Source organism: Homalodisca vitripennis, chromosome 1 (genome assembly GCF_021130785.1).
Source record: "Homalodisca vitripennis isolate AUS2020 chromosome 1, UT_GWSS_2.1, whole genome shotgun sequence".
In the NCBI taxonomy this organism is placed as follows: Eukaryota; Metazoa; Arthropoda; class Insecta; order Hemiptera; family Cicadellidae; genus Homalodisca; species Homalodisca vitripennis.
This window is the reverse complement of record NC_060207.1, coordinates 46,162,620-46,189,315: the sequence shown is the minus strand read 5'-3', so window position 1 is coordinate 46,189,315 and position 26,696 is coordinate 46,162,620. Positions and strand designations below refer to the sequence as shown.

Sequence of the window (26,696 nt, the reverse complement as noted above, 5' to 3'; positions counted from 1 at the left end):
AATGGTAAACAAAAATATGTACTTTTGGAACATACGGATATAAACTTAATATGTTATGATTCTGTTCTCTGTAACTTCATTCTGCTACTGGCAGTCAACTATGTTAAAAGTCTCTTTTATGTCTGTGTATTAGGTTGTAAAATATTTTGAGATAAAGTATTATATGATTTACATGTAAATTGTTAATTGTAAAAATGTTAATAATTGTATCAAGTAATTTTAAAGTTTTTCGACGCTTATGAACCTTACCTAAAGAAATAGCTATCTCGTAACATTTTAAAATAAAAAAAACTAAGACTTAAAATTGTTTTAAGGTTTAAAATTACCCTTATTTGCCAAAACTCAAGGCCATTTCAGTTGGTAATTACGTATGTGTTTACTCTACTCAGTTGCATTTCTCCTTTCATACGGTAATATTGGAAATAACGTATCTTCAACAGTATGACTGATAGTCATGTGAGTATCAATTTAAAACACTTGCAACGTGTAGGTACTTCAAATCTGTTATGGTGTAGTGCAAAAAGAACTACTTTTTTACTATTGTAGTCTGGTAGACACTCCGGTTGTACGAGAGTCGAGTCTAGGCAGGAGGCGAGGTAAGGTAAAAGGGGGAGAATGTAGAGAGGCTCCGTGTCAGCAGGTCGCTTAATTACAGATTTAATTGGTCGAGATATTGGTTACCGCGCGCCGCAACACGCCGCGCCGCCGAACCTTCACGGTGTACGCCCTGGGATCGCTGTCCTCCAGTGTGCGATTTTATATTCACTCAATCAAGGATACTGAAACTTTAGGACACAGAGCTACTTTTGTCATTTTTGATGAACGGGGCTTGAATATTTTCAGGCGTCAAAGTTCATAAGTAAGGAAAATTATTTACAAGAAAATCTAAACAACCATCAATTCTATTCTGCGGATCGAGAATGTTTCTTTACATCCAAGAACAAATTTGAATGCAAAGAATTACGTGACTCTAAGATGTTCGGAATATGGTGCAACTATGCATGAAAAAGGGATAGGTTAGCATTATTTCGTTAGCTTTTAGGAAATAAGTTAGAGGGATTTTAGATTTTGGGAGAATACATGTACACCTAGACCGGCATGACACATATCGAACTGGTCCACCCGCATGTAAGTTCGCTCCACGGCAATAAATGGCCTAAGATATCATATACATATCGACCGGCGTATACATCTCGACCGGAGTGAAACTGTGGTAACATGACGAACAGGTTCATCCGCTTGTAGGAATGCTACACGGCAATTAATGACCTAAGATATCATATACATCTCGACCGGAGTGAGACTGTAGTAACATGTCGAACAGGTTCATCCGCATGTAGGATTGCTACACGGCAATTAATGACCTAAGACATCATATACATCTCGATCGGCGTGAAATTATGGTAACATGTCGAGCAGGTTCATCCGCATGTAGGATTGCTACAAGGCAATTAATGACCTAAGACATCATATACATCTCGATCGGCGTGAAACTATGGTAACATGTCGAGCAGGTTCATCCGCATGTAGGATTGCTAAACGGCAATTAATGACCTAAGACATCATATACATCTCGATCGGCGTGAAACTGTGGTAACATATCGAACAGGTTCATCCGCATGTAGGATTGCTACAAGGCAATAAATGGCTTAAGATATCATATCTCGTATATCATATATTATAATAATTGTTAGTTTAACTTATTGCAAGTATATTTGTGATTACACATGTTTTGAAAACGGTTTCTGCTTGAATTACAATATCCGTGAAATAAGATAGTATTTATACAAGGGGAATAACAAGTATGAATACCCCATGTTAACTTCTTAACGACTGAACCAATAAAACCAAACTCCGTACACATGTGTTGCGTATAAAACTGCACTTTTCGATTATTATCACAATATTGCCCCTGCTTTAAAAATACCAAATTTTGGGCTTAACTTAAACATTTTAAATACAAACCTCTGTAAAGTTACACATAATTTCAAAGGTCTGATAAACATAATTGTGAAACTTCTTGGTCGTTTGAATCGATTATTTTTAATGTCGACGGTTTGACGATGGGTTGATGTGTTAACCCCTGTAAACAAATTACAAGTTGGACAGAATCCAATGGAAATCTTTGAATTTCCTCCACAATTCGGTTTCTAAAACCGGTTATGCACTTTGGTTTTGATTTATACACATTGTCTTTAATGTGGACTCATACAAAGTAATCTAATAGTGGTAGATCAGTGGGGAAGGTGTCTAAATATGTGCAGACATCACGACCGTAGTGAGGAGGTGCTCCCCCTTGCTGGAACCAGACTCCAGACTACATCGACGTTATTTGTTGCTAACCAAACAGCCGGAATAATGTGTTGGTACAACATGTCCAGGTACATTGCAGAAGTAAGGTTTCCCTCAATAAAAAAGGGTCAAGCAAATTGACCTCCACCCATCCAAACGTTTAATTTTTCTAAGCACTGCATATTTCGCTCTCTCTTCCAGTGAAGGTTAACATCAAACCATTATCGAGAGTTATGCATGTCGGGTTTACATTGCCGTTTAGAATAAGTGACACTTCGTCAATTAAAGAAATATTATTTAATGCTACTATATTGTTATCAATATCCCCCATTATTAATTCGTAGAATTATACTCGATGAGCGATCGAAGTCTTCCTGAAGAAGTACAAGAACTAATTCGAATTATTTATAGTTTGAATTTGTTATTGTGCAAAATGGTACACAATCTAACGTTTGAAAAACATTTAAAGTTAATGAAACAAAACTAAATAGAAAATTGAGATTCTCTTCAGCACATTGTAAGATATCAATTGACGATTCATCGAGCAAATAACGATGGAGAACTCTCTACACAGTGCTCATGCACAGTTCACGCAACAATGTATGAGTAGTGCCAGATTAAGTTAGACAGTTATACTCGTATATCATTGGCGTGAGTGAGTAGGCGCTACTGTCACTCTGTGAGGTCGGGATGGAAGCTATGGAGAACTCTCTACACAATGCACAGCTCACGCCGCAATGTATGAGTAGTGCCAGATTAGACAGTTATACTCGTATATCATTGGCGTGAGTGAGTAGGCGCTACTGTCACTCTCTGAGGTCGGGATGGAAGGTATGGAGAACTCTCTACACAATGCACAGCTCACGCCGCAATGTATGAGTAGTGCCAGATTAGACAGTTATACTCGTATATCATTGGCGTGAGTGAGTAGGCGCTACTGTCACTCTGTTAGGTCAGGATGGAAGCTATGGAGAACTCTCTACACAGTGCACAGCTCACGCCACAATGTATGAGTAGTGCCAGATTAGACAGTTATACTCGTATATCATTGGCGTGAGTGAGTAGGCGCTACTGTCACTCTGTTAGGTCAGGATGGAAGCTATGGAGAACTCTCTACACAGTGCACAGCTCACGCCACAATGTATGAGTAGTGCCAGATTAGACAGTTATACTCGTATATCATTGGCGTGAGTGAGTAGGCGCTACTGTCACTCTGTGAGGTCGGGATGGAAGCTATGGAGAACTCTCTACACAATGCACAACTCACGCCGCAATGTATGAGTAGTGCCAGACTAGACAGTTATACTCGTATATCATTGGCGTGAGTGAGTAGGCGCTACTGTCACTCTGTTAGGTCAGGATGGAAGCTATGGAGAACTCTCTACACAGTGCACAGCTCACGCCACAATGTATGGGCTCGATCGCGAGATGTCCGGCCGTAATTAAAATAATAACTGGCTGTCTGTTATGTATCTAATGAGTGTCTCTGCGCAAGGCCGGCCGTTCAATTAAGGTTAATTCACACTTCCATCGCCCCGCCAGCCAGCTCGTGCTGTAGCTGCCGCGGCTAGTTGCTGGCTATTGGTAGCTATTGTCCGCCAGATCTCTCCCTCACTGGTTACACAATATACATTATTTAAATTCCCAAAATGAATACATTTTTGTAAAACATCGATTAATTAAATATAAATTGTTGAACATCCCCTTCCTCAATATTTTCTTTTACTTTCGAAATTATGAAATGTACTTTTTTTCTTTTGCAAACATTTTAATTTGCTACATAATATTTATCTAAACTGATAACAGATAGTGAGTAACAAACATGGCAGACGTAACAAAATGTTTCTATGAGAAATTCATTTAAAGTTGTTCTACGCATAATTTTTAGTTTGGATATACCTTTTAAGTGATGGAAAGGTAGATAGCCCAATGTACATTTCCAAATTTTAAACTACTCATTACTCTTAAAACGATAAACAATGCTGAATGGGTCGCAGACTTTAATCTTGTTAGGAACTAAGGTAACCGTTCTACAGGCCCTGTCCGGACTGAGCTGCGGTAGAACGTATCCAACAACTTATACTGTACGAGCCTAGAACTCATCTACCCTTCAATTATTATACCTAAATAACAAGCCTACACGGCCCCGGATAACCACGAGAGTTCCCCATAGAACAGACTAAACAAATGGTACCATAGAATGGGCACAAACGTTCTTCTCTTCACTATTCAAAAAACCATGTAATATATATTCGTTGCTTCCATATTATATTCCTTGAAAGTGTTTGGCCATTATCACTACAACTGACTAGTCATACTTCCAGAAGCACATTTTATTTATTACAGCTTATTAGGATAAAAACATCATGAACACGCTGAAAGTGTATCGTGTTACCATTGGAAGGACACCAGTTCACCAGCATCACTATCAACAATAGCTTGGGAATAATACTGTAATGTCATTATTATTTCCAATAATGAAACACTGTGTAAGGACTTTCAATTAATTCTTTCCCAGAACGAAAACCGAGGGTTCAGAGGTGGAAATCGGGTGGACGACCAATGTTTCCTTTAGGGAATTAAAGTAAATATATAGATGTGATAGTTTGGATGATTGTACTTCTTTCGCCCAAAATATACTATGTATCTCAAATATGCCTTCTTGCGTTGCAAAATTATCATAGTGATCCATCATATTGCATCGTGGCTTTGCAATATGAAGCTATTCAGTAAAATACTATGGAATATTGCATAGAATTTCGAGTATTTCAAATGCAGCTTATGGGCTAATACAGTTTCATTCTGTGACTAAAGGTTTCCGAAACTTTGACAGCAGATGGGAGTATCATTTAATAACATTAACTTATCTCAGAAGTGCTTCATATACCTGCAATGTCTGTTATTTAGCTCTAGCCTAAGTTTCTTATCAGCCTCGTCTTTGACTAATAAATAGTAAATACGTGTTAATAATGTAGATATGAAAGCAATATAATAATACCCATCATTAAAGTACAAATTACATATTCATATGTTATTACCAAAATTGTTTACCCAAATCAGATTGTTTTTGTACAAGATAGATTCATACCCAAAAGGGCTAATCTTCTGTGCTCTCAATTACAGTAGGACCTTGATATATCGAACCTCAAGAGGATTTACAAAACTTCGATATATCAAGAATTTCGATATAATGAGGTTCGATATATCAAGGCTGTTTGGGGCAGACTTCGATATATAGAGGTTTACAACTTTTGTTGTATTATTCATTATATCAAGGTTAACTCTGACAGACTTCGATATATAGAAGTCCACACCCACTACAATAATACAGTACAATTAAGAATCGTACATTACTTTATCGGGAAATGTGAATAAGAAATTATAACAAGTACACCATACATCAATTTAAATTTATTTATTTTTTAACTAAACGTATAGAGTAATATTATTACATAAATATGAATATGAAATACTGTAAAGTCTTAAAAAGTTATGTTGTACAGTATAAATACACAAGTCTGAAATACGGTTCTACTGTACTGTATTTTAAATGTTTAAAATGTTACTGTAATGAAGGCTTACGTACATGTTATAAAGAGTTTGCAAAACTTATTTACTGTTGTTAAAAAAAAATCTGAAATTGTAGTTTGTCTACCTGTGAAAGTCACTTTGTCCAACGCGTCGTCTAAAATGGATAAAGACTGGATTATTTTGTCATCCATAGACGTCTTCTTTTGGAGGAAACTTCGCAACGTGTTGATGGCACACCGGGCATCGCGAAGGGTGGGGTCAGGCGTTTCGACTTCGTTGTCGTCATCATCCTCACCGTCCTCGACTACACTGTCTTCTACACTCGTGTCCTTGGAAACGGATGCAATAATGTCTGCATCGCTTAATTGGCCGCAAGTAGCAAGCTCGTCATCGACGGCCACAAAGTCTTCGAAAGACAGCCCTTCCAAAGTAAGGGCCTGAGTCACTTGTCTCCACAGTACAGGACTAGCAAGTTCACCGTTATCCGTTTCAACAATTGAACAGTCTTCTACAACACTTTCCTCTTCCTCCTCAACTTGCTGTTTAAAGCCACTTTTCTTGAAGCAGTTCTTTATAGTATTTTCGGTAACATTGTTCCACGCCTTAGAAGCCATCCACATTGCATCAAGTATGCTTATTTTTGTAGGGTTCTTGTCCTCGAGGTCACGAAGGAAGAGGCGTAAAACTTCCTTCCGGTAATGAACTTTAAAGTTCTTAATTATTCCTTGATCCAATGGCTGTAGCTTGGATGTGGTGTTTGGAGGAAAGAACTCGATTTTTACGTTTTTCATTTTTGGGATGTCACCGTGAGCAGTAGCGTTGTCAATAAACAAGAGTATTTTTTTCTTCTTTTTCTTCATTTGTCTGTCCAAGTCCGTTAGCCATTTCTCAAAAACCCCTGAATCCATCCATTACTTTTTGTTTGATGTGTAGTCCATTGGAAAGCTTTGAACCCCTTTGAAACACCTTGGATTTTTAGATTTTCCTATCATCAATGGTTTAAGCTTCACGGTGCCAATTTGATTTGTTCCAAGCAGCAATGTAACTCTTTTTTATTATTCTTACCTCCGTGGCAAGTGTCACCTTTAAAAGTTAAAGTTTTGTCAGGAAGACACTGGTAAAAAGACCTGTTTCGTCGGCATTAAAAAAATCGTCAGGTTTGTATCCCTTGACAAGATCAGGCAGTTTTTGCGACCATTCTGTGCAAACATTGTCATCGACACTCGCACTTTCGCCAGTCACCTTTTTGAAAATCACTTCATTTCTTTTTTTAAAGTTTTGGAGCCAACCGTTGCTTGCTCGAAAGTCAGGTTTATTTAACTGCGCAGCAAACTGTGCTGCTTTTTCTTTTAAAATTGGGCCACTTACAGGAAGGTTTTTACCACGGCACTGTTTTAACCACTGATAAACACTTTCATCTACATCCTTGAATTCGGGTCCTTTTATTCTCTTGCACGAAGTTCCTTGGCGTTCAAATTTTTCTCTATTTTTCAATATGGTCGAGAGAGTATTAGCTGGTATACCAAACTCCTTTGCAATGTCACTTTTTTCTTATTCCTGGCGTTCACAGTCTCTATAAGTTTAACTTTATCTTGATAAGATAAAGTTTTCCGTTTTGCCATCGCACTTTTAAACAAAACAGTGTCACAGTTGAAAATCTGCCACGCACAATAATTCACTAAGATAACCTCAACTCGCACTAATCGCGGTAACGTTCAAATTAAACTGAGGGTGGAGTGGTGATCCACCACTGGCGTCTACAGAAAACAAAGGAGTGTCGGTGGTGGGGGTTTCAAGTCTCGACATGAAAAATACGGTACCTACTCTACTTTGATGGTTGTTCGTTTGCACAACACGACAATACAGTACTAAAGTTCGTTTCGTTGATAAACTGAAACTTCGATATGTTGAGGTAATTATAAGAAAACTTCGATATATAGAGGTAAAAAATAGGCAAAATTATTGGTGAAAATTCGTTATATTGAGGTTATTTACTTGAAATCTTCGATATGTAGAGGTAAAATTAGCATTGAAGTAAATGGGACATTCAAGGGGAATGACAAAACTTCGATTTATCGAGGAATTCGATATATTGAGGTTCGATATATCAAGGTCCTACTGTATTAGCAGTTCGTCTAATTCATTGGTCACATCTGCTTTCTCTATTATAGCTGAATGTGAGTGGTGTGGTTTGACTAGTGTGGACTTTATTATTTTTGAAGAAAGAACCTAGTTTTCTCTAATTTAATTAGTAAATTATATTGTTTCCTCATTTTTAGTTATGAGTGAGTAAATTCACGTATTCGATTCACTGTTAAATAAAAGTCCGTTTGCAATGTATGTTTTTATTTGTACCATCGTGTACTCAAAACCGGCTTTCTAGAGATTGCGCCTATTATTGATCTCTTTACCCATTTATATATGTGTGTCCATTCCTCTTTGGTTCCGTACCTTGCTCGCTATAAAACAATAGTCGTCCTCTCGAAATGAGTCTGGGTATTCTTAACGGTTACAGTTCAGGCGATGAACATACTCGTACTGCTTATAAGAACAGATAGAGAAATGAAATGGAAGAAATTAAACTGAAAATTGATTGTAAATTATGTACAGTAAAATCCATTTCTTTACAACCACTATTTGCAGTCGTAATCAGGGAACGTGAAACATGGTATGGGGCAATCAGACAGCTCAGACAGGTATGATCCGTACTTGTCGCAAACTATGTACAGTAAAATCCAATTCTTTACAACCACTATTTGCAGTCGTAATCAGGGAACGTGAAACATGGTAGGGGGCAATCAGACAGCTCAGACTGGTATGATCCATACTTGTCACAAACAATTCTTAGGTAAAATCCATTTCTTTACAACCACTATCTGCAGTCGTAATCAGGGAACGTGAAACATGGTAGGGGGCAATCAGACAGCTCAGACCGGTATAATCCGTACTTGTCACAAACAATTCTTAGGTAAAATCCATTTCTTTACAACCACTATCTCCAGTCGTAATCAGGGAACGTGAAACATGGTAGGGGGCAATCAGACAGCTCAGACTGGTATGATCCGTACTTGTCAAAAAAAATTCTTAGGTAAAATCCATTTCTTTACAACCACTATCTGCAGTCGTAATCAGGGAACGTGAAACATGGTAGGGGGCAATCAGACAGCTCTGACCGGTATGATCCGTACTTGTCACAAACAATTCTTAGGTAAAACCCATTTCTTTACAACCACTATCTGCAGTCGTAATCAGGGAACGTGAAACATGGTAGGGGGCAAGCAGACAGCTCAGACTGGTATGATCCGTACTTGTCGTAAACAATTCTTCAGTAAAAACCATTTCTTTACAACTACTATTTGCAGTCATAATCAGGGAACGTAACACATGGTAGGGGGCAATCAGACATCTCAGACCGGTATGATCCGTACTTGACGCAAACAATCTACAGTAAAATCCATTTCTTTACAACCACTATCTGCAGTCGTAATCAGGGAACGGGAAACATGGTAGGGGCAATCAGAGAGCTCAGACCGGTATGATCCGTACTTGTCGCTGAACAGGACAGCACTCGAGCGCGGCATCCCCATGACCGTAACACCATTGATTGGGAGCAGATAGCGGTATTGTCGTGTTTCGTTAGGACTAAGTTGCGTATATGAACTTACAACCGAACAGTATCGATCATTATAAAATAAACGTTTTTCGAGACTGGAAAAAGTGGAAATTAACAACACTAAATACGGCATTCAGCATATCGCATTTGTATAAGTGTTCATTACTGTTGTATTACAACCGGCCGGGACTGAGATCTCGATAGAACCGACTACCCATCATTAACAAAGAAGAGATTAGCTATTGGTACCGTGTCACGATTAATTAGTGGCAACCAGGCAGGTCAGATCGCTATGGTCAGGTATTCATTTGTGTCTTGCTGTGATCGAAACCGGCCGGGACTGAGCTCTCGATAGAACCGACTACCCATCATTAACAAAGAAGAGATTAGCTATTGGTACCGTGTCACGATTAATTAGTGGCAACCAGGCAGGTCAGATCGCTATGGTCAGGTATTCATTTGTGTCTTGCTGTGATCTAAACCGGCCGGGACTGAGCTCTCGATAGAACCGACTACCCATCATTAACAAAGAAGAGATTAGCTATTGGTACCGTGTCACGATTAATTAGTGGCAGCCAAACAGGTCAGATCGCTATGGTCAGGTATTCATGTGTGTCTTGCTGTGAACTAAAACCGGCCGGGACTGAGCTCTCGATAGAACCGACTACCCATCATTAAGAAAGAAGAGATTAGCTATTGGTACCGTGTCACGATTAATTAGTGGCAGCCAAACAGGTCAGATCGCTATGGTCAGGTATTTATTTGTGTTTTGCTGTGAACTAAACCGGCCGGGACTGAGCTCTCGATAGAACCGACTACCCATCATTAAGAAAGAAGAGATTAGCTTTTGGTACCGTGTCACGATTAATTAGTGGCAGTCAAACAGGTCAGATCGCTATGGTCAGGTGTTTATTTGAGTCTTAGAGCCTGAGGTATTTATTTGTGTTTTACTGTCTACTGAACAAGCCGAGACTGAGCACTACACTACAAGGAGAGTAGATAGTAGCCACAGTATGAGACCGTAGAGTACTGAGTACATATCAAGGATCGGTTAGTTCTGTGTTAAAATGTTCAACAATTAGTGATGAGAAGACTGCTATATACTCAGCAGTGTCCAGTACTGGCGACATACGACACATTCAGTCAGCGTAATGGCGGGACTCGTCTGTGTGTCAACAGTAAATTGGGATCCTGCGTGCTATTTATAGATCCTGGCTGCACTAAAAATGGCAGCGCCCCCGCCCCCTCCCCTGCCCCTGCCCTATCTCCAGGCTGGCCACACTCCGGCTGGGAACTCTCTCGTCCCCGCCCCACCCCATCACGCCTCACTGACATATACATATACAGGGTGTCCACAAATTATGCTATCAAACTTCACCATATGATTTATCAGGTAAAAATAAGTAGGAAATATCACATTAACTGTAGTTCTGTCTTGCTTAGTGTACCGTATGGTAGTTTGTCTGCTTGTGTTTTAGGATAAAAAGTATATTTTAAATAAATATGAATGTGTAAAATTCAAATTTTGCAGAATGTTTAGTCTATTTAAGAAACGTTTAGGAAGTTTCAGAAAATATCATTTCAAGTTTTTAAATGGCTGCTATACACAGTGTTCAATATATAACAATTCAGATACAGGAGATAACTTGTACGTTATTACTAGTTGTGGCGAAGTAAACTTTATATGAAAATTGTCGTACGAAAATAACCAATATTTCACTAACCTTGTAAATTTTTCCTAGAATCTCCCGTTTTTAGTATTACAGTTTTGAAACTTGTGTACGACCGTCGTTTTGAAACCTGATGTATATTATATTTCTTACACTTAAAACCCAAGTCTCAATATTAGACTAAACATTTTGTAAAGTTTGAACTATATGCCTTTATTCAATTTAAATATATAATGTTTCCTACACCACTCAAATAGACAGATAGACTGTAAACTAAGCAACATAGGACAGTACTCTATGTGACATTTTCGTATTTTCACCTGACAAATCAAGTTGTGAAGTTTGATAGATTAATTAGTGGACACCCTGTTAACTTAAGCGGTATTACATAACCCAACTCGAAGATTACATCTTATGGTTTCTCATGTATTCATTCACTTTTGAAAATTAAATGAGAATAATATGCAAATTAAAGTAAGAATAATTCGTAGTACGTAGTGTACTCGTACTATTACATGGATGTCGCCAACTCATGAGATATCCTTGTTTGTATCGCGTACGTCCGATTGAGTCGAGTGTCGTGATTCTGCTGCCACTCGGAGGGAGTGTTTAGGTTACTTACTCCACGCAATACGTAACGTTCTATTACAATTGTCGCTCTCAACTCATGAGATATCCTTGTTTGTATCGCGTACGTCCGATTGAGTCGAGTGTCGTGTTTCTGCGGCCACTCGGGAGTGTTTAGGTTACTTACTCCACGCAATACGTAACGTTCTATTACATGGATGTCGCCAACTCATGAGATATCCTTGTTTGTATCGCGTACGTCCGATTGAGTCGAGTGTCGTGTTTCTGCTGCCACTCGGGAGTGTTTAGGTTACTTACTCCACGCAATACGTAAACGTTCTATTACATGGATGTCGCCAACTCATGAGATATCCTTGTTTGTATTGCGTACGTACGATTGAGTCGAGTGTCGTGTTTCTGCTGCCACTCGGGAGTGTTTAGGTTACTTACTCCACGCAATACGTAACGTTCTATTACATGGATGTCGCCAACTCATGAGATATCCTTGTTTGTATCGCGTACGTCCGATTGAGTCGAGTGTCGTGTTTCTGCTGCCACTCGGGAGTGTTTAGGTTACTTACTCCACGCAATACGTAACGTTCTATTACATGGATGTCGCCAACTCATGAGATATCCTTGTTTGTATCGCGTACGTCCGATTGAGTCGAGTGTCGTGTTTCTGCTGCCACTCGGGAGTGTTTAGGTTACTTACTCCACGCAATACGTAACGTTCTATTACATGGATGTCGCCAACTCATGAGATATCCTTGTTTGTATCGCGTACGTCCGATTGAGTCGAGTGTCGTGTTTCTGCTGCCACTCGGGAGTGTTTAGGTTACTTACTCCACGCAATACGTAACGTTCTATTACATGGATGTCGCCAACTCATGAGATATCCTTGTTTGTATCGCGTACGTCCGATTGAGTCGAGTGTCGTGTTTCTGCTGCCACTCGGGAGTGTTTAGGTTACTTACTCCACGCAATACGTAACGTTCTATCACATGGATGTCGCCAACTCATGAGATATCCTTGTTTGTATCGCGTACGTCCGATTGAGTCGAGTGTCGTGTTTCTGCTGCCACTCAGGAGTGTTTAGGTTACTTACTCCACGCAATACGTAACGTTCTATTACATGGATGTCGCCAACTCATGAGATATCCTTGTTTGTATCGCGTACGTCCGATTGAGTCGAGTGTCGTGTTTCTGCGGCCACTCGGGAGTGTTTAGGTTATTTAAGTATATAATTTTTTGATGTGTTTAACAACACAATTCTCTATGGTAGCCTATAGATTAGAAGAGATAACATGTTTCTGTTGAATTCTTAATAGGTAATGACCATTTATGCACACTATAATATTACATGATTTAGAGCGACTACGTTACACACTATTTGCTGAAATAGCTTGTACATTTGGCAATATCGGTTAATTAACTCCATCGAGCGAGGTACAGTCGTGGCGCTCCGCTGCCCGAAATTAATAAAGTGCATTGGAGTATACAGGTAATTAATTAAAAGTGTTGTCCTTGTCACCACATCAAAACCGTTTCATTTCAGTTTACATCTATTAGGGGATTGGTTTCTAAATATACCTTGTTCCTTACAGTGACTGTAGTAAACTGACCCCTCTCATGGACGAGGCAAGATTAGCAAATATTTTGTGTAGGGGTTGATGTCACGTTAGAGAGTATGTTTCGTAGTAGAAATAAACAATGCCGCCGACAGCAGTACTGGGTTTGAGTTAAGCACTTTTAGTTCTTAAACATGAGGAGAGGATTCCGTTTATGAATAGTAAACGTGTGGACATGTCTGTAACGGTACTAGTAAATAATTGATAGAGTTAGTTACATAGATGCTACATTATGTTTGTAACGGGGAATCCTTATGGTGTAAATACATGTTTGAAGGATCTACCGTCCACCCACTTTGTTTTATTGGCCTTGTATCTCGCACATGCATGGCAAATAAACGCTAAAATTATTAACACATCTAAAAAAACGATTCCACGTGTTTTTGGCTTTTTGGTTAGAAATTAACGACAACCACTTCCTTTTTCTTGTATATCGTGAAAGAATGTTATATACAACGTTAAAAATGGCAAAAGGAAACTCTAAATAAACTATTCCACTTGTTTATTTAATTTTTTCTTTTTTTTATTCTGGGGGCTGGGCGGTTTTTGTTTGAAGGTAAACGACTCCTACTTTATTTATATTGTATCGCGAACAAAATGCCAAACCAACTCTTAATATTTATTTAGCGTTGTTTGTTTGGCATTCTGTTTATAATTGCAATATATGCAAAGTGTTTTCAAGGGCTTCACATGGTTAGTACATAGTCGTACACGGATAGAGTAGAGGCAGGAGTGTTTCTTATAGCTGAAGCGTCGTCATTCGTTTTCTCAACATTTTAGATAACAATGTTTTGCCATTCACCATTTCACAAACGTTTCAGTGCTCATCGAGAATGTGATGTCAAGATGTATAAGACATGTATGGACAATTTTGTCAATCAGATGAAATTACTAAACGTACGAAGATTACTTTAGGCTACAGAGGTTGGCGACACTGTAAATATCCTTCACTGAATGTAAACATTACTTGGTTAGGAATCTGTCCACGAATGGTTTAAAATCTTTCAAAAGAAACATTTATATTTTTAATTTGAATACTTGCAATTTGTAAATTTTTAACTTGTACGGAATCTAGGTGGTTGATACTTCACAAGCTACAGGAATTAGGCCTTAACTTTAGATTTCTTTCAGTCGTTTGTACTTCGATTCGAAGTTCTTTATCCCTGATGTTGCAATATTTTATTCCCTTATTGATGTTCTGTCATATTATTTAGTCTCGATAAGAAAGTGAAACCGAGTGGGGTTGATTAGAGTCGAGAAGTGTTAGTTTAGCCGTCAACAGAGTCAGACGAGACCAGAGTATTGTCGGGGACGGGGTTGCTGGGGTGGGCGCGTGTAGGGTGGAGCTGGGGAAGGTGTTCTTATCACCTATCTCCCTGTTCTAACCGAGCCAGTCCACCAGCCCGACCTGCATCCTACAATTTGTCACACACTTCGTCACTTTTACATTTATTACCCTCCAATGACAGCGGTGGCCGCCCCTCTCCTGCTCCAGGGTCCCTCCATTTATCATGATTGGGTTTCCTGCAGAACCGCGACCCCACAAAGGCCGTGTGAAACATTTTTCTTGTTTAATTTTTTAAGGTTTTATGAATTAAATTCTCATTTTGTTGTCCTACAATATATTTCGCCACTTCATCCATTCTCGGGAGGATATTTTGTCCGTTACTTTCATTATAGTATTTTATTCTTATTGTAATTAATATGACCTTGAAATAGAACATGCTGCCTGGATCGTAAATTCTTTTGTAAAATTCAGAGGTGAAATATTACATATAGATCATAATTGCAAAGTCCCGTTTTATGTTTTTGTACGGTAATTCACCAAATATTTCTGTACAGAGTGCTCATTATTTGAAAGTAAAAATCACTAGAACTGATCGTGTTAATCAAGAGTTTTGGTATAATTGTTTTGTTGTAGCTTCTATAAAAAAAACAAGGTTTGAACTGTTTTCATGATTTTTGTAACCTTATATAATCTGTGATAGCCTACAATAATAAAAATACTTGTTTTAAGTGTTACGTCAGTACAAGGAGCAGTGTAGCTACAAAGTTGGTAATGAGAGTTCGTATCGCTGGCGAACTTCTTTTGATTTTCAGATAACAAGCCCATATAATTGGGGTCTTATGTCTTGTCCTTCAGTCATCCCTCGATCCCAATTTCCTGTAGGTATTTCAGTGTGGATCGAGTTAAGCGCAGTAACCTAAGTTTGTGTTGTATTGTTAATACAAAATCATGTTTGTTCTTGTTGCAATATATTTAAGAGCACAACATACATAACTGATTAATAATAATGGAGTACATAAAGTATCTCCAAGTAAATTCCCAAAAAAGGAAAAATAGAAAGTTGTAATAAATATAAAACATGTTATTCTACCAGAACATGTTGGATCTATAAATGCCTTGTTGACCGTATCTGCGTGGCTGTGCAGGATTCCTTGCTTGTTGTGAGCTAGCTTATACACCTAGATTATTATCCAACTTTTTATCTTTACTGAAAATATGCATTACTTTGGTTGGTTAAGAGGGAATACTGTTGAACTTTTTGAAAAACTAAGTTTCTTATGTTGAGGAGGTATCCGTTTTTTTCAAACCTTCTGGTAAACCTTACACCGTAGTCATTTAATGGTTTAAACACATTTTCACATAAGAAATTAGGCAACCCCAAACATGTATTTTAAACGATTATCTACGTTCAGTAAGCTTATGAATATTTCGTTACACTTACCAAAGTAGTAATTTAGGCAAGTATGATTTTCACTTTCTTCTACTCTCCACGCGATGTGTGCAGGGGGTGGTCGGCCCACCAAAAATTAAATTAGCTTGAAAAAATTGAAATGCTATCAAAAATTGCTTTAATCGAATATTTTAAAATTCCCATTCAGAGTTTCTGTGTCTATCTTGCATGCATATGTAAATCCAAACCGACACTGAAGATCATTCATGTCAATAAGATTTGTGTATCATAGATCGGAGAACATTCGGCATTTACACTTAGCCTATTTAACCTATCGGCATAGGTTATAACGTGATTCAGTGACTGTCGGCCAGCAGCAACTATAATGTCTGGGCAGGGCGGGCCGGACCAGCGAGCTCGTGATGTCTGGTGCGGCAACATCGGCCTGTTTGTTTACATGCGTGAAAATAAGAGTAGGATAGGTTTGTCGTCGTCATGTTGGCAATATGGCGGCCAGCAAGTTTAATGTAGTAGTGTGTATAATGTTGACGACCGCTTGTCTGGCAGGGCGGACCGGACCAGCGAGCTCGTGATGTCTGGTGCGGCAACATCGGCCTGTTTGTTTACATGCGTGAAAATAAGAGTAGGATAGTTTGTCGTCGTCATGTTGGCAATATGGCGCCCAGCAATTACAATGTAGTAGTGTGTATAATGTTGACAACCGCTTGTCTGGCAGGGCGGGCCGGACCAGCGAGCTCGTGATGTCTGGTGCGGCAACATCGGCCTGTTTGTTTACATGCGTGAAAATAAGAGTAGGATAGGTTTGTCGTCGTCATGTTGGCAATATGGCGGCCAGCAAGTTTAATGTAGTAGTGTGTATAATGTTGACGACCGCTTGTCTGGCAGGGCGGACCGGACCAGCGAGCTCGTGATGTCTGGTGCGGCAACATCGGCCTGTTTGTTTACATGCGTGAAAATAAGAGTAGGATAGTTTGTCGTCGTCATGTTGGCAATATGGCGCCCAGCAATTACAATGTAGTAGTGTGTATAATGTTGACGACCGCTTGTCTGGCAGGGCGGGCCGGGCCAGCGAGCTCGTGATGTCTGGTGCGGCAACATCGGCCTGTTTGTTTACATGCGTGAAAGTAAGAGTAGGATAGTTTGTCGTCGTCATGTTGGCAATATGGCGGCCAGCAACTTTAATGTAGTAGCATGTATAATGGTGACGACCGCTTTCTGGCAGGGCGGGCCGGGCCAGCGAGCTCGTGATGTCTGGTGCGGCAACATCGGCCTGTTTGTTTACATGCGTGAAAGTAAGAGTAGGATAGTTTGTCGTCGTCATGTTGGCAATATGGCGGCGGCGGCTGAGAGCTGAAGGTCGTTCCCCTCCCCTCACGCCCCACCCACCTACTCCTTCACTGCTACTCTCCAAAATACTCTAAACTCTACTGAACTGAACGCAGAATTGGAATCCCACCCCACTCACACTCACTAGCAATCCGACATGCTCAGCTTGTATTTTCATTTCATCTCATGTGTGTGTTTTGAGATATTTTTCATATCCGTCCGGTAATAGAATTTGTTTAATGTTGGTATACTTTTATTTTACACCCAACAATTGTTTAATAATTTAATTCACTTTTAATAGAGTTTTTAATTTTTGACTGGTCGAAAAATGCATCTATACACTCAACTGATGTAATAGACAAAAGCTATACACTTTCAGTAATAATTATAACAAATATAATACTTACAAGAGTGAATTAAAGTACTCTATGTTGGTAATCGTAGAATAGCGAAAGTGTATTTCGATTACACATTATCTTTGCTTAAACATTATTATATTGCTTTATGCTGTTACAAAAGTTAATACGAATAAATATAGGCCTACCAATCAAAATGAAAATAACTGAACTTGTTTATTATAATGCACATAGTAGAATTACGTATTTTTTATAATTTGTAAATGAAATCATATGGGTATTATTTAAAATCATGACAGCAGTATGGGTTACCCAGCCATCAGTAGTTAGCAGCTGAACCAAATGTGCCTTTTACACCAATCATAGTTGGCCTTCATACTTATCAAATGACAGTAGTTGACAAAATTTAGTCAGAACAGAAAAATAATTTTTCACACAAATAGGCTAAGTAGTTTCAAGATTCATGATAAATATTGTAAGAATTGAGAAATGCCAAGATATACCCTGCTAAAGATGTAATCTGAATTACTGCAAGAGAACTGGACCTTTACTAAGTATTGCAGGAGCAAGTCGTTACTAACCAAACCCACTGAAAAGGCCAAAAAATACTTTAAAATAATAAAGTCAGATGAGTTAAGTAATACTGAACCTACAGTTTCATGCTTAAGACCAGTAGATGTTAACCGTAACAGAGGTCTTGGGTTTTTTTTAGAAGTTTTCATTATAGTAAATTAGTTAAAACTAAAAATTGATTCTGAGGCAGAAATTATGGATATTCTATCAGATATATTACAAACAAACCCGAAAAGTTCAGACCATATACTAAAAAACAGACCAGAGGTTATTATACGTGGTTTCGTTTATTGCACACTAACACTTCAGGAGACAGATAAAAGAAAATGTTTTGTTTTTTTCTGTTTTAAATGAGCCTCTGTTAGGAATTTCTGCTATCAAAGCTTTAAACCTCATTTCGAGTTCACCAAAATCAGCTTCTCACATAGCTGGGTAATATTCTTGGGGAGTATTATATTGAAATGATAAAAAATGCTCAACCGCATTCAGTTTGAGCTCCAAGAAACATACCTCTTTGTCCAAAAGTGGAAGCTGAATTGAATAGAATGTTAATTTTGGGAATAGTAAGAATAGAGAATAGTAAGAATCATTGTACATCAACGCAGGAGCTAAAAAGTAATTTTTTTCTTCTATTAGGAGTTACTAAATAAATAGTTTTAATGCATGAAAAATGTGCAGGGAGGAAAGAATGATACATGTACTACAAAAATAAAATGTAAACATGTGTTAAAAATGGTAATTATCTGGGTTTTTGAATTTCTATACATACTAAAAAATAATTAACTTATATAGAGAAAGTACTAACTAATATTGTACTAAAACCAATTTAAAATGCAAATATTTAAAAAATATGTAAAATGTTATAATGAGGATTTAATAATAAAAAATAAATTCTTTTTGCTAAAATCTGATAAATCTAAATTGATATAACGCATTCTACATTTAGAATGACAAATTTAATATGTATAAAATTTGATTGTTTTTAACACTATATAAACATATAATTAAATAAACTATAAACAACTGTTAACTTTTCTATCATTTTGACACAATTTGTTACTAAGAAAAAGGCAACTAAGGTATAGGAAATATCAACACTTCATTATGAATATGTTGACTGTATTTTAGTTTAATTTAGCATTATTGTAGAGCAAGGTTTAGATTAACCATTTTCTAATATACTTAGATAAAACAAACATTTGTTATATACAGCATGCAACCAGCATCAAAGGGGAAAATTCAAGTTATATTAATGCAGTAGAAATGTAATAAAGGTTTGTACAAGTGCTTACCATTTATTTCAGAAGACCATTAGACAGACTAAATATGGTACCTAGAGTCAAAATGTAATAAAGGTTTGTACAAGTGCTTACTGCTTCATAATTGTTACTGTTTATACCATTTATTTCAGAAGACCATTAGACAGACTAAATATGGTATCTAGAGTCAAAATGTAATAAAGGTTTGTACAAGTGCTTACTGCTTCATAATTGTTACTGTTTATACCATTTATTTCAGAAGACCATTAGACAGACTAAATATGGTATCTAGAGTCAAAATGTAATAAAGGTTTGTACAAGTGCTTACTGCTTCATAATTGTTACTGTTTATACCATTTATTTCAGAAGACCATTAGACAGACAAAATATGGTACCTAGAGTCAAAATGTAATAAAGGTTTGTACAAGTGCTTACTGCTTCATAATTGTTACTGTTTATACCATTTATTTCAGAAGACCATTAGACAGACTAAATATGGTACCTAGAGTCAAAATGTAAATAAGTTCTTTTTTAATGTTGTGTTGCTAGTATTGTTGTTAATATAACATAATAATTGTTTAATTTCTGGTACATTTTTGCAATATTCTGTCATATAATAATTATTTATACATATAATTCAATTGACCTATATAATTCATCTTTAAGTGTACGAAAAACTTTTGTTTATATAATTAGAAAAATCAAAAATTAATGTAGTTTATGAAATAGAGTAGACTTTCAAGAATTATATTTTTTTATTATAAATATATGTTATAATTTTCAGCATAGCTCAAACTTCAGACATACGAGTAGACAGATATGATAGGCTCAGGTAGCCTATACATGAAAAATACCATCTCAGTGTCTGATAGTATAAATGCACACCATACACATGTATTGTAAACATTGGTAGCAATGTGTTATTCAACAGCTGATTTCCATAAATATTTGCTTAATAAGATTACTAGTCATTGGAATTTTGTTAATACAAATTCAATGAACTTCGATATGAAATTGGTAATATGGATATTTGTATGCATATCTTTGTCTTTCTTATGAGCTTGATTCTCAGTGTACCAAATCAATGCAATGTACATTTTTAGCAATACAATTTAAAATTGTCCTTTAGTTATACTAAATACCAATTACCAATTAATTACTTGAACCTTACTGTCTGCAATAAAAATAGTTTAATATCCACGCAGCTCTCATTTTTGGCCATACAATTTTGAAAATATCTAATGTCTGCCACAATGCCTAATGTTGGCAGACAACATACAATACTATGTTTGTTATGGAGTGTTAAAAGTACAATATCCATACACACAATCTTCTATATCGTATTTGGATCATTTCAAAACCAGTTGGATACGTATGAATTATACCCTAAAAATAAAAGTAAACTTGACTCTCAAAATAGTATAACAAAATTTGAAATAAAAAAATAAAATTAATAGTATTGGCCAAAATTCAAGGTTTTATTTCTTATTTAAGCAGGACTGTCTTTTTACTCAGAAAAATCTATATATTAAATCTCTGGGGTATTAATCCTCTTTACAATATGATAAGACCATTCAGTAATTATATGTGTTGCTTTAGGTAAGGGGTAAGCTACGCTATAAGAATAGATGAATAACTAAATCCCTATTACATGAACCTACTCTCACCACTTAAATTGACTCTCTCTTGTGAAAGCTCCCATTGTCTGTGCTAAAACAGACTAATCACTGAGTTAAACATGCTGATCTTACAGCCTTATTTAAGAACATAATCACTGTACCACAAATGCTGGTCAATCTTATCGTAGAATATAATAATCACTGGTCCACACATGCTGGTCAATCTTATTGGAAAATATAATAATCACTGGTCAACACATGTTGGCCAATCTTATCGGAGAATATAATCACTGGGCTACACATGGTGCTCAGTCTTATCTGAGAATGTAATCACTAGATCATAAATTCTGGCCAGTATTATTGGAGAATATATTCACTGGTCTACACATGGTGGTCAGTCTTATCAGTGAATATTATCTAGTGGGGCTACATATCCTGGTCAGTCTTAGGAAATGAAATGAAAAATTCTTTATTTACATAGGCAAAAAAAGAAAAGAATAAATAAAAGTATTTATTTGTATTTCTTTTTTCTTATAAGAGAATATAATCACTAGGCTACACATGCTGATCTTACAGTCTTATTAGTGTATTTGCTCACTGAGCAAAGCATATTGATCTTAGTACATTGGGGGATACAACCACTGGTCTTCAAACTCTCAGGAAACATAATCATAAAAAGCCAATACATCTGCGTGTGGTCTTACAAAACGCAGTAAGTCGGTATGTGACACTCAAGCATTTGCTCAGTGTTGCCACCTGTTGGGAAAACTCACATCAAATTACCACCAATGTAGATAAAAATTATCTGAAAATGGTTTGACCTTAACACCTCTCTGCTCACTATCTCGCCACCCCATGAGAGAAAAGATCTTGGGCTCATTTTCTCCTCTCACTGTCATGTAAACAGGGGCATATCTATAGCATGATTTAGATTCAGTTTTGGCGAGATTTCTTGTATGGAAATTTGTTCTTTGTAGGTTTAAGATATTTATATAGAAATTCTGAACTATGGAAAGTTAAAATGTTCTTCAGGTAAAAATTAAAATTCAGTAAACTGTATTAAAAATTGAATACATAATAAACTATAATTAAGTAAGTCTTTTTTAAATCTATCAGACCAATGTTGAATCATTTGTGGAATATTTTTTGAAACCAGTTGTCATTGATACCTCCTAGCCAGATTCTCTAACCACCAGCTCACATTTTCTTCTCTTATTTCATTGGTTTCCTCCATGGATAACCAATTGAACATGTTTAATAGTAAAGTTGTGTGCTGAGATTAAAAAGTCAAACAATTCAAAGTTTAGACTATCCTATGATTGCCCAATTTTTTGAAATAACTCACTAAAAGATTGTTTGTAATTAACACTAATTTAGTATGATACTGTGACAAATATTGGCATAAACACCAAACACTGGTACTTTTACTCTTTGTAGTGACCATAGTATATGCCAAATAATACAGTACAGTTACAGGTATAGTACACAGTATTAATGCTTGATTTCTAAGTGCCACAGTGACAGGTATACACATCATGTATTGCTACTGTAACCTTCTTTAATGAATGGGTTGTGATTTAGCAGTTATAAATCAAGCTGAGCACACAAAATAAAATTAGCTTTTAAACACTATATTTATTATCCTGTCTTGTGTTTCAGTTTTCTTGACCAAGTCCATGTCATCAAACAGCCAAACTATACACCCTCAGAACAGGTTAGTATATTCTTGCTTAGTTTTGCTAAATTATTAAAATATTTATAAATAATTACTGTATGTTTTGTAGACTAATGTTTTTCTTAACTATTGGATTTTAACTCATTGTTGAGAGTGGTAGTTAAAATGTACGTGTGGATGGCACCTTGTGCAATTAATGATCTTCTGATTGTCTAAGGGTCATGAATAGCTGTAACAGTAGCAGTTTTGAAAAGATCTCTGAGACAGAAAGGTTAATCAGGTTGTTCCAACCTTGTTTATAGCTCTGTTATTTAAAAACATTAATAGATCTACAGTTTACTAAACGTTTATAGTTTAGAAAATATGTGTTGTATTGTTTTTGTTTTTTTTTTTTAATAAATAAAGACAGAAGAAATAGAATTAGAATAGTGATGTAAAAATAATTTTACTCAATTATTTATATGGAGTTTTAATATCACCATAATAATTGCCTATATCTATTTAAGTTTGTAATGCCACTAAAACGTGTAGTGCAGTAAGTGTGACAATTCTTGTAAAAACTTTGTAATTATAATTCTTGTAGCATTTGGTTATAAAATATTGGTACTTGAAATGTGGGAAGGTATAATGAAGAAGCAAATATATATTATCTTTTAAATATAAATCTCATCTTGATATTAGTACTATATCGTGTGATGTGAACAAAATTTGGTAAAAACTGAGTGCAAATACTAATTAGTAGCACCAACAACTGCCACAACTAGATACTGTTTTGCCATAAATTAGGAAATTTGTTCTACAAATTGTGCTTGATCATAAATATTTTATTAGATGTAGACATCAGTTGGTGGTGTTTTACAAATACTTGAAATAAATAGTTAAATGTCCACTGTAATTGTTATCCTCATAAGTATATACAGAAGCATTGTTGTGTTTGCTGTCCATATATGACAAGGAAATGTTGTGTAATGAACCAATTATATTGTGTCACTGGAAGTAGGTGTTCACTTGATAGTAGTGTTGTACTAGTACCTTTAGACTTGTTGAAGGAAATAGTTACATTTCCATTGCAGTTGGTATGTCTACAGAAGCAATGATGTGTTTGCCTTCTATACATGATAAGGAGATAAGTGATGAGTGAATCACCATCAAATTATTTATGCTAGGGGTAAATCACTACAATTAAAAGATTCTGTAGGCTGGTCAGAAACTGATATTTGAAGTGGTGCTTGAATCACATAGCTGCAATGATTTTTCAACCTATATAACAAATGAAATATTTATGGTTATCTACTTATTGCCAACCACAATTAGTTGATTGCCATTCTGTTAACTCTTTATCTTACACAGCATTATTTTCATGGTTAGAACAAAATTCCTGCCACTGATGGTGGATCTTCCAAACTGCCTCACAGTGATCCAAAATGTTTATGTAGGTACAAAAAACCAATAAGGATTCAGTACATCCTTTAAATGCTTAGGGCCACATTCAAAGAATCCTTTTATCTAAATTAATATTATAAATTTTAATATCAATTTTAGTTTCATGGAATAACCTCTTTCAGTGTTTGAAGGCAATTTTAATTTAGTTGTTTTCATTTACGTTGTCTTTATTTGAAAAAATAATGGCCTCTCCTTAAAAATCCAAACTAGTAAAGAGTACTGTTCTCATATACTTGTATTTAGTTTTTTTTGTACTCAGGTTTGAATTTATACATTGTCACATTTGTTGTATTATTATTGGAAAATAATGAAAAATGAGGACACAGGTACATAAAACAGAAAAACCCTGTATTAACTATTCTGTATCTATTGTAATATTATAAATACAAGAACTATTAGCATTTTGTTAAAATAAAGAAAACTGAATGGTATGACCTTCACAACATTTCATTACTTCTTGATGTACTCGTACTTACAAATTTTACCTTTTTATTTGATTTTTGGTTCCTCAAGAGAGAGTTGACATCAAGAAAAGATTGTAAAAGACAGTTAAGGTTATTCTGGAGCAGCTCCTTGAATTGTATGTTCCCTCTAGAATATCAGGTCCTCATTTCTTGTTTCTTATGTTTCTTTTGACATCATACCAATGGTTAGTGATGTCAGAAGAGTGTATTAGAAGTTTATGGATGCATGAAGACATGGGGCCCCAAGGATATAACTTTAAGTAAATTTCATGATTGAATAACCACTTATATGGTTTCAAGAAATGCTCTGAATCTCCAAATACGTTCTTCTATTAGATCAGGTGCTAGACCTGGATTAATCGAAAACCAAGTGTTACCCTTGGTTGTTCCATAACCCTATGTGTGTATTTCTATCAACAGTCCCATTCCCTGAAAAATTAAACAACTGAACATTATATTTCCAACAAAATAAAGGTTAAAAATAATTTTGTTTTGAATTCTATGTTTTATCAATGTTTAGTATGTTTTTAAAGGCAATAGTCTGTACCAGGACTACATGATACACACGTACCTATTTCATTTAGTTGATAAAATGTTTTCTTTACCTCTACAATGTTTTTTCTCTTCTTCTAGTGAAGCTCAATTTACCAACATCAACCTTGTAACAAATATGAAGAACGCATATCTGATTTAGAGAGAGTAGACATGTAGAGAGAATATTCTATATAATGATCATGTTCACATAGTCTTCTCATGATATTGCTTAAGTCGTTCATTTCTTTAGGCTTAGCACTACAGATTCCACAAGTACCTGATATGCACAGATCACTGGTATACTGTTTCTTTCTCAAATGAAATCTTACATGAATGAAAAAATCTTGTAAATATGTATTACATTTCACAATAAAATTAGATTATTTCCATCTTTAATCAGAGATGCATGAAGCACACTACAAACATACAGGCATCAGTTTTCAGAGGGTTTTCACCTGTACTCTCACACTATTTGTTGTGTTGAGTAAGTGTCCAGCAGTCTGTATAAAAGAGTTATTAACTTTGATTTAAAGATATCTGTCTAAACCATAGCAAATCAAGTCTTTGTGTGGTCAACAAGCATCTGCAATTTACATTCAGCACATGTCACCAAAATGATAATGGAATTTGAGATCGCAATGGAATCCACATCCGGATAGAATAGTTATTTTGTTTCAAGAGATTCCTTTGTTTAGCCCGTTTCTAAATTAGTGGATAATTGTGACACAATAAATGCTTATCAATTTATAAACTGGAAGCTTTGTCCGTGGAGTATAAGTCTGGTTGCTGTGTTGGTTGTAGGTATACACTCAATTGTTTTCCTCTAGTTTTTGAAAATTAGGTAACTTCTTTTACAATTGAAGAGTCATTTCTATTTCCGGCAGAATACAGAGTCAGGTGAGCAGTTTGTGCTAGTTTCTTAAAAATGAGAATAATTGTCCAATAAAGGTTAAAACTCTTATTTTGTTTTTGTTTTGCCACTGAGTACATTAATGGTCTTTCGCACAAGTGTCTTCATTAATTTCATATTCCTTCTCAGGCTAACTCAATAGAACGTCATTGTCAAGCCAATCAGAAAATCTTTTTCCTAGTGCGCCTCAAGAATGTCCACATTGAGTAACCTACACTTTGTATTCAAGAAATGTTACTGGTCCCAACATTTATAATCTTTTTTCATAGGAATTCCTAATTTTGACCATCACTTAATGGAATATTTATTAAGGCACTATAGTATTATCAAATATTAATAAATATCTTTTAACATAATTTTGTCATTCAAAAGAGATTGAATAATAAAGCCTTTTATTTACTAATTATTTTTGCCACAAAATTCAAGTAAAAATGGAATAAAATTGTCATCATTATTCAATAATTCATACAAAATCACTCGCACAAACACAACTTTCAACTATGTTTAAAATCACGTTCATTTAGGTTAGTTTCTCGT

General features: G+C 36.1%; 1 protein-coding gene across 1 annotated transcript in view; it reads left to right on the top strand.

Annotated features, from left to right (window-relative positions):
- The window catches only part of LOC124360647 (guanine nucleotide-binding protein G(s) subunit alpha), a 104,266-nt gene that overhangs the window by 56,764 nt on the left and 20,806 nt on the right, over window positions 1-26,696 (top strand). The window contains exon 6 of the mRNA XM_046814457.1: window positions 22,793-22,847. Within this exon, the coding sequence (XP_046670413.1) occupies window positions 22,793-22,847 (55 nt within the window). The remainder of the gene's footprint in view (window positions 1-22,792; window positions 22,848-26,696) is intronic.